Below are 9,171 nucleotides of genomic sequence, written 5' to 3' on the forward strand. Positions count from 1 at the left end.
GGAAATGTGAGAGCCAGGAGGAAAATCTAGTGCCGTTGTCAAGGCATGGAATAGTTTGGGAACAACTTTGGAGGATCAGGAACTGTATGAGGAAAAGGGAGGATTTGCCTGGGAAATTTGGAAAGCGTCCATCTGAGTAATTCCCAGATGGTGCAAATCCTTTCTTTGCCCCCATTCAGCTGCTGCTGCTGAAAGCTTCAAGGCCCAGTGTGAAAGAATTGGTTGGGTTGGAAATGTGCCAGAGGCTGTTGGAAGGAATCTCAACAGAGCTGAAGTCTGTCCTGCAACCATCTCTAGCTCCTGGTACTTCTGGAATTCTAGCGATGGCAGAACAGGGAGGGTTAAATGCCTTTTGTTCTGTAGTCAGAAAATAGGATGGGTTTTAGCTGTGTGCTTTTTTTGTTCAGTTATGGCATTTTTAAACAGCCCTAAGTGATGTGCTGACGTGTGAGGACGGTGTGTGAACGCTCAATAAAGGCACTATTTTCTTTCACATGGAATTCCTCTTCTGCTTTTATTAAGCAAAGGGAAAATCTAAGGCAGCTCCCACTTGCAGCCTTACATCCCAGGAAGATGGAGGCTGAATTTCCACCACTTGCAACTATCCAGCCCTGCTGAAATGAATGTGCAAAGTTGCCATGAAAGGCAGAACCAGGAGGTGGCACCAATGGGGTGAGCTGAAGTTCACACCATCGACAGAGAAACTATCTCATTTATGGAAGAAGCAAAATGAGAAGCAAACACACCCACTGGTCACTACATGAAAACTTTATTACCTCAACGTAAATTGATCTTACACAGGAATGATTAAACGTGGACTAAACTGCATTAAAGAATTTCTGATTACATTAGGTATCTAAAGTGATCTCGGGTGACAGGCGGGCACGGCTACGCGGTGAGTCTGGGGGTTCTAAAAGGAGCCATAGGGATAGATCTCCCTTGTTGATTAAGGAAAAAAGTACAGAAAGTGCCTCTAGCTTCCTGAAGTTAGTTAAGCAAGAATTTTTACACACAAAGGTTTGACAACCTAAAGGTAAATTTATTTGGAGGGTGATTGCAGCTGCGTGCAGTGTCTGCTCCTCCTGGTGACCAGATTCAGGTAAATCACCAGTGCTTGTATCACCTCCCCAGGAGGATATTGGACTCTTCCTCCACACCAAATGGACCACAGGTGGGAAACAATATGGCCTGTTTTCAACCAGCCTCCAGTTTTGGATACCTAGTTTTAGGAATTTGGGGTCTTGCAGAAGTATTTTGCATCTGAGTCTCACTGAGTTTTGTGTAACCAGCATGTCTGAGGCCAAGACAAAAACCACATTGTGTTAAGTTTTCCTTCTCCCACTCAAGCTTCACTCTGAAGGGACTGGGTTCTTCTAACCCCTAGTGCCTGTTGCTGAAACTACTTCTGTAAAAGCCATTGATTTGTGTTTCTTAGCTAAAACATGGACAGAAGGCCCCTGTTTTACTTTCATAGATATCTGAATAGGGTCTGTCTTTTAAAAAGAAAGATTTCTAACCCTGGCTGCCAATGTTGTTTGGTAACTTGTCTGAACAGTGCCAGCAGTATGGGCGTGGGCTGGTGAAAGCCAGGTGCTCTTCCAGCTTCCTGCCTGGCCCAGTCTTGCTGAAGGTGTGTCTCAGTAGGAAGGACACTGTCATCAATAGGCAGCACAGAGGCTGAATCTCCCTCTCCAGTTTTGAAGTCTACAGGGAGGATAGGAGATGGCTAAAAACAAGAGGAATAAAAAGATTGATACGTTCACTCATGGTGTAGGACAAAGCAAAGATGGGAGCACACCAGCTCAGAAGCCAGGTGACCAGTCCAATTCCAACCACACAGCCATTGCCTCAAACCAGCACCATTATTACACGTGTAATCCCCACTCTGCCCCCAGTTGTGGGGGTGTCCTGACATTGCCAGGAGCTCTGCCCACAGTGGAGAGCCAGGAAGCCCTTCCAATAACTGGAACCCCAACATAGTACATCCACTACACAGGTAAACTCCTCCATTCACTGCAAGCAGAGCCAGCCTTTATACTGCTCACTGCAGAGGCAGGACACCCAGTGGTGATCTCCAACCTGGTTCTCACCCAAGGTTGGCCAGGCATTGAGCAAAAACCAAAAGGAAGATCTTTCCTGCCTGGTTCTGGACATCATCTATATGTCAACCCTGATTCAGGGCTGGGAGTTTAGACCCCAGCACTTCACACAGCAGCTTTCACATGGCCGTGCACCTGCACATGGCCCAAAGTTGCACATCAGGTTCCGCAGGTCCTCAAGAGGAGACTTCAGGGAATGATGTAATCCTACTGACATTCAAAGTATCTCTTCTCTCTGTGTTAGTGAAACCTTACATTTGATTTAAAACAGCCTGTATGAAAGTCTGGGCTTTCAGAGAAGACCAGCCATTACAAAGGAAATCCTACTTCAGACAGAGAGTAAAAAAATTTCAAAGATCTGTAAACATAAACATTGGCCCATCAGGGTCTTGTGAGGATCCCATGTGGGGACTGTTCTCAAACAGCAAATGGAGGTTTAAATTCGCTCTGGATGCTACACAGACCAATACATTTCCTGAAATTTCTTTATCAAATGGAAAGGATGGAGGAATAATACCAAACACAATCCTTCTTTCTAAGCCAGAGAAGCGACGGACACTGTCAAGAACAGCACGTTCCTTCCACCCCCAGCCCTCCATTCTTCTTAATGATAGCTTTAACTTTAGCCTGATCTCTGATGCTAATATGGCCTCATATTCTCTTGCTGCTTCATCTGTGTAGCAGAGAACAGCAATATCTTTCTCAGAGTAACCGTTTTTAAGGTATCTTTGACAATGTTCTGCCACGTACTTGGCTATTTCTGCCATGTCTAGTCTTCTGACATCAACATGGCCTTGCACAGCATGAGCACACGTGGCTCTGCATAATAAGCTTTCCAGACGTTTGTTGGGAATATGTAGGGTAGAGAGCTTTACAATCTCTTCCATCTTTTGTTTTAGATAGTTATAGATACAGCTAGCATTACGAACCACTTCCGTTAGTGACTCGACAGGATCGTGCCATGATGCTGGTGGGAGACCAGTTTCGAAGCAGTGATTTTGCTGTAAGTAGTCCAAGAAAATCCAGAAAAAGCCAGGCTCAGGGAGGTGTTGTGATGAAGTGAGAGCCAGGGCTTTTCCATACCAGTCACCTGCCTCCTTTCGGAAATTCTGTGCTTCATCAATTATTATGTGCTTCACACCTTCAAAGCGTCTCTTCAGAAAGCCTACTCGTGTCTCAGCTTGGCAAATGTCCTTCTGCCTACAGAAGAGACACAAGCAGATTAGAAACAATCCCTGCCTTGCAAACTGCTGGTTGTACTCGATCAGAGCAAAGTGAATGCCCATGATATTGAAGTTGTATCTATCAGTAGATGCTCGGGATGTCGAGAAAAGACTTTGAGCCTTACATACTTCAAACACTGCGGCGGTTGGACCAAGCACCAAATCACTCACACTGATCAGTACTCAGCTCTTTAAAAATGCTTGTGAAGTAACAAGATGTTGAAAGGAATAGTTGGAGGAAATACTTACCGCACGAAATCTCTCAGAGGCTGGTTCTCACATACATAAAGAACTTCCTCTCGTGAGCACTGCAGCATAGTTTTTATTTTCTCTATGATCCGCAGGGCCACTACAGTTTTTCCTGTTCCTGGTAGTCCATAAACATAGAGCTTCTTAGTTTTATAAAGATTTTCTGACAGCAGCTGGTACTGCTTGTGAGTCAAAAGGTTCAAAAACTCAAAACCAACACGGTCACTTAAAAATGACCTGAAAGTGAGCAGAGCTACTGTGAGAGCACGCATGAGGGCGTGCCGGTTGTTGCTGCTGATGAGGCTGTAGTTTCGGGGATACATCTCTTCAACGTTCAGATCCCATTCTTTTCTGCAGTTAACTTGGGGAGATAGGGTCAGTAGCTTGGGTATCACACACAGTTTGTGAATGTAGCCCCCCGTGTTGACTAACTTCTCCTTCAGCCTGCAGGCGACACGTCTTGAGTATTCAAACAAGTCCTCCGAGACCGGGCGCTTACAGACGGTGTAGAGGATCGGTGGCCGGTCCTGGGCTACTAGGAGAGCATCACAAATTATGTCTTGGTTTTCTGGCAAGCCCAGTTCAGCAGCCCAGCTTCTGGAAAAGATCAGAACTCCCTCAGAAAGCTGATTCAGTTGATCTTCCATTAAAATAGCCAATCTGGGATGCTCTTGGAAGAGATCTTCACAGAGTTTTTCTGGAGTCCGCATTATCCTGTTGGATATCACTAACAAGGAAAACCAGAAGAAACAGTTAATGTTACCATAAGATATGCAAATTCAGCCCTCTGAAATGAATCTGTGGGGGTTCATATTGGTGAAAGGCTACAAATACAGACCATAGCTGCCCAAAAGACCTTTTTTGCCTCTTCAAAATTTTCCTTAACCACACCATATGTTTCCAGATTTTTTTGCACAGACTAGTTCCTCAGGCAACTCAACCCTCATCTACCCAGCTCTCAGTCCCTTGCTACAAACACCAGCATAGGACCAGCTGCTCCCAACCCTGTTTAGAGAGACCTGGTGAGTAAACAAAGAAAGAGTAACAGGTCAATAGAAACCCCCCCAGACCCTAGGCTGACCCTGCAGTGCTGCAGAGACATTGGACTGTAACCAGCAGCACTCTCCCAGCCCCAGTCACTTCATGTATTTACACTGGGCTGATTCCAAGTGACCTTCTCCTCCCATCTTTCCCATTTTTCACTGGATTGCACAAGGATGTTGGCTTGGCTGTGCTCAGTCCCCAGAGAAGTTCAGCTAGCTGAGCTCCATTGTGGACACGTGGCGATAGCTGGCAGAAGACCAGTCCTCAAGGAAGGGGTCATCAGGCATTTGAATGCAATGCTGCTGTCAGATCTGCAAACCATTCCCATCTCTTTCCCCTTTTCAAAGAAGGTCTTCAAATTCATCCTTGACCTTGACCATGCCCTTGAGATTCATGTTGTAAACCTACCAAACAGCAAAAGCAAAGTGCAGATCTACCTGGGAACAGTTTTTTACAAAGGTCATCAACGCCATCAAGGCCCCGTTGTGAATAAACTGGCTTGGCAAGAGGTGGCCCATCTGTCAGACTGAGCTCTAGCCTAAAGGTCTCAGAAAACTTTGAAAGATCTGGAAAGAAAAGATACAAAACAATGTGATTCAGCGTGAGCATTTGCTGTCCTTCAGTACCAGAGCCAAAAGCTCTCCTCCTGCTGTTTTTTGTATCTTTTGCTCTTCTTCAAAATAAAAACAAATGTGATGCAGAGACAGGAGCCTTGCAACTCACATGGACAGCAGCTGTTTAGCAACAGAATGGGCACAGGTCATGGACCGTGGAGCTGCTCTTGCTTTCCTTATCTCATTAGCTGCTGTTGTGACCTCTAACTCTGTTAGTGATATCCCTTTAACTGCCCAAGAGCTGGCCAACAAACAATTTATGTCCGTAGCTCTCAGCTTATTAAGCTGCCAGCAGCAGTGGAGAATGCCCCTGAAAAGCAGGAAGGAAGAGTATAGATTCAGCCCAGAAGCAAATGGCAATTGCCATGGACTGTGGCGATTACATAAAACATCATGCACTGGGGTCTAACCTCAGAAACAATCAACTGGAGGTGTGGAGAGCTCATGCTGCAAAAGCAGGCAGTAGCATTGGCATTAATAAGCTGCTAGTCACCAGGACCTGCTGTGGCATGAAGCAAGCACCAAGGAACGTAAGCAGCAGAAAGGTCTTTAGCAAGGATCTGAAGCAGTCAAGTCATTGGTTTGGTGAGGCCCCCAAAGAACACTGAAACGCAGGTAAGACTAAAGAAAACAACACTGCCAGGCCAGGAGCAAGAAAATAAAGGGAAATATCAAAAATGGAAAGGGATTATCCCTGCTTCTTTGGACCTGGATCAGCATCGGTCATCCTTTCAGCCCACTCGTGTGCTTTCACTCTCCTGATCTTCCTGTCTTCCACGAGCCACGAGGCCGGGTCTTCGGAAAACACGACGCACGTGAACGGATGAATCTTCACAGCACAGACGTAGCCACAGGGACATCCAGCCTCGCAGCACACTGGGAGGAGTCTGTGTTCATACCTTACCTGATGTGCACTTTGGTTCCCACAGAAATGGAAGAGGGTTAATTTGTCTTTAACGGAATTGATTGCTGAATTTAAATCTTGAAGGCCCTCATCACTGCTGCTGAATCCCTGCACCACGCTCTCATCGTCCACACCCATCCAGAAGTAGCCGCCGCCCGCGTTGGCGAATCCAGCGACGTACTGAGGCAGCACCTCTTTGACACGAGTCAAAAATTTTTCAGTTGAATAGTGCTTAAATTCCACATACTGTGACTCTGTGAAAGGCAACTTCTCTCCACGTCGCAGTTGGTCCCTGTTAAAGAATTTGGCGACGGTGTCATCTGTAACATCCTTGGCTCCTTCAATAGCCATTGTGTTCCTCCTGATTTTAGGAGGTGGGGATGAGCCCAGCTCTCTCCTGCCTTCACTTTCCTTTCCTTTAAGGAATGAAAGGGCTTGAATAGGGTTCATGTGGGAAAGGGAAGTTCCAGATTTTGCGTGCAGCCCAGTACTCAGGCTACAGATACGTGGCTTTGTGATTGTAGAGGATGTGCTCTTGCTGCTCCAGGTTTTAATAAAAATCAAAAGGTGATTATCTCGTTGTTCGAAGTCCAGGTATTCTGTCCAGTCTGGAAACAAAAGAAGAGACTGAAAAGTCTCTTCTAAGTCTGGTCCGATCCTATCTCTCTCCAAGTTGTAGTCTTCATTTTCAATCTCTGCTTTTACGACACCTCCTCCAGAGTTCAGCAAGGCACACACTGCACAGGCAAGGGTGTATTTTTGATCTTGCTTTGAATTTATTGGCATCTTTTTTCTTGCCTTTTCACCAAACCGTATTTTTCCAACACACAAAACTACTTCAGGATATTTTGTTGTGAAATCAACCCAGACCTTTTGTTGACCATCTTCAAGAGCCATTCTTGGCCTGAAACAAATGTAAAAAAGAACTGCTTACTGTTTATGTCGAAACATCAGTCTTCCAATGGCTTCCAAAAACATGAACTAAATCCAAAAACATCAGCTAAAGAGCAGCCATCTTTTGAACGATGAATACACTGAGTCACAGAGATGACAGCAACAGGGATCTTCCTCCACTTTCAAAACAGAGTGCTTGCTTAAAACCCAGATTTGCCCTTTGTGCCCAGGTGTTTATTTTTGTTTCCTTGAGCATGAAGGGATGTAGGGATCTTGCTGCCATCTGTCCCTCTGAACAGAAGCTGCCTCAAATAGTTTCTCTATAGCCAAGCTTGTGCCCCTTGGCACTCAGACTGCAGGCAGACTTGTTGAAATGGTGGCCAGCTGCATCTGCACCACATTTAAGCCCATTCCTTAAAATGATATCCAGCCCCTGGGCTACAAAACACATCTGTGGGACAGAAGTACCTGAAAATAAATGAAAGTGTGCCTAGAAAAGACCTTGCCTGTCACAGGAGCACAGTGTATTTCCAGTAGCACAGATCTGCCTTCTGTGTGGCCAGTTATTAAGCTAGAGCTGCACGGCACAAAACCTCCAATGAGCACCTTCTCCAGATCTGATACAGGACACAGGTTTCCTGCCTTGTCTGCCTCTCCTCCAGCTCTGCTGAGGAACATAGCTCTGCTTCTTTGAGTTATAGTACAACTAAAGCAGCAAGGACATTAGTGTGGGCTAATTTTGCTACCAGCTAGAAGCATTTTCCCACCCAGACCCACAAGCCCTCCTCTAGCTTGCTTCAACAAGACAATTTTAAACCCTTAAATATTTAAGTCCCAGAATGATGTGCAGCAGAAAGAGGTAAAAACCATACGGAGCGTGTTATCTGTTTCCACCTCTGCTCTCTCCCCCTATTAAACTCTTGGAAAATGGAACATACTTTGTTGCCAGTTTCATTTCTCTGATGGTTTTGTTTTCCCCTTTCCTGCTCTGTTTCCTGCAACGGAGCACCAGTGTCCACAGATGTCAATCTTTCTAGTTCTATGTGAAGTTCAAAACCGGTTTTTGCTGAACTATTACTCAGAAGCTATTACTTCCTTCTCACTCCTGCCCTGGGCACTTTTCCAGCAGCCAAAGACTATCAGAGATAAAAAAAATAAATTTAGAAGAAATCCCCCAACTTACAGCTTTTACATACATCATTGTTTGCTCAGTCTGGAAAGCTGGTGCTCTATTAAACCTCTAGTGCTGCCAAGGCAGTGATTCAGTTCTGGAAGCTGTGAAGCAGAACAGCAAGCTAGAAAGTCCCGTGCAGAAGATTGGGGTGAAATTCCAGCAAAGGCACTGAGACAGGGGTAACAGTGAGAGGACCGAGAGCAGCGGAGGTCGTGGGCTTGACTGCAAAGCCTCGGGAGGCCTCGCACAGCGGTGGATGAGCCGGACCTGGGCAGCTGCTCAGCAAAGCTGTGTGTATTTTTGAGGGGAGAAAAGAGAAAATGGACTAGTTTGGAGAAAGAGCAAGCTAGCGCTGGACTGCAGAAACACACTTGCAATTCAGGAAAGAAACGGAAGCATGTTTTGTTCGTAGGCAGGATTACAGCTTCACGCACAAGGTGAAAATGGCTCTTAGCTTTCGATTCCATACCGCAAAGTCCTCATCTCACCGCCTCACCGGTGCAACGACCCCACCCTTCCTTTGCTCCGTGTCTTCTCCTTCGTCCTCGTCTCCCGTCAGACTCCATCCTGGCGTCCCGGGCTGCTCTCCAACCGTCACAACACGGAGCTTCGCCCGGTGGAACTTTCCACGGTACCCACCGGCAGTGACGGAACGCGTCCCAGCCTTCCCTCAGACCTCTCCACAGGTGCGGGGGTGGCTCGAAACGCTTTTATTTCTTCAATTCCGACTCTCCCGACGTACTTACCACGACACCGGTCTCTCTCTGTCCCGGGAAAAGTGATTTAACTGTATCACCGCCCGCTGTCAGTGACGGAACGCGTCCCAGCCTTCCCTCAGACCTCTCCACAGGTGCGGGGGTGGCTCGAAACGCTTTTATTTCTTCAATTCCGACTCTCCCGACGTACTTACCACGACACCGGTCTCTCTCTGTCCCGGGAAAAGTGATTTAACTGTATCACCGCCCGCTGT

General features: G+C 46.4%; 1 protein-coding gene across 1 annotated transcript; it reads right to left on the minus strand.

Moving 5' to 3' along the window:
• Positions 1 to 2,449: 2,449 nt before the first annotated feature.
• On the minus strand, positions 2,450 to 7,030 carry LOC103775672 (schlafen family member 13-like). The gene is made up of 4 exons (XM_008943142.1): positions 5,938 to 7,030; positions 5,053 to 5,181; positions 3,572 to 4,298; positions 2,450 to 3,299 (listed from the first exon to the last, which is right to left on the minus strand). Exons 1-4 carry the CDS (start codon positions 7,028 to 7,030, stop codon positions 2,450 to 2,452), a joined length of 2,799 nt encoding a protein of 932 aa, XP_008941390.1.
• Positions 7,031 to 9,171: the final 2,141 nt, after the last annotated feature.

This window comes from Merops nubicus, unplaced genomic scaffold (assembly GCF_000691845.1).
Source record: "Merops nubicus isolate BGI_N331 unplaced genomic scaffold, ASM69184v1 scaffold28666, whole genome shotgun sequence".
Taxonomy (NCBI): domain Eukaryota; kingdom Metazoa; phylum Chordata; class Aves; order Coraciiformes; family Meropidae; genus Merops; species Merops nubicus.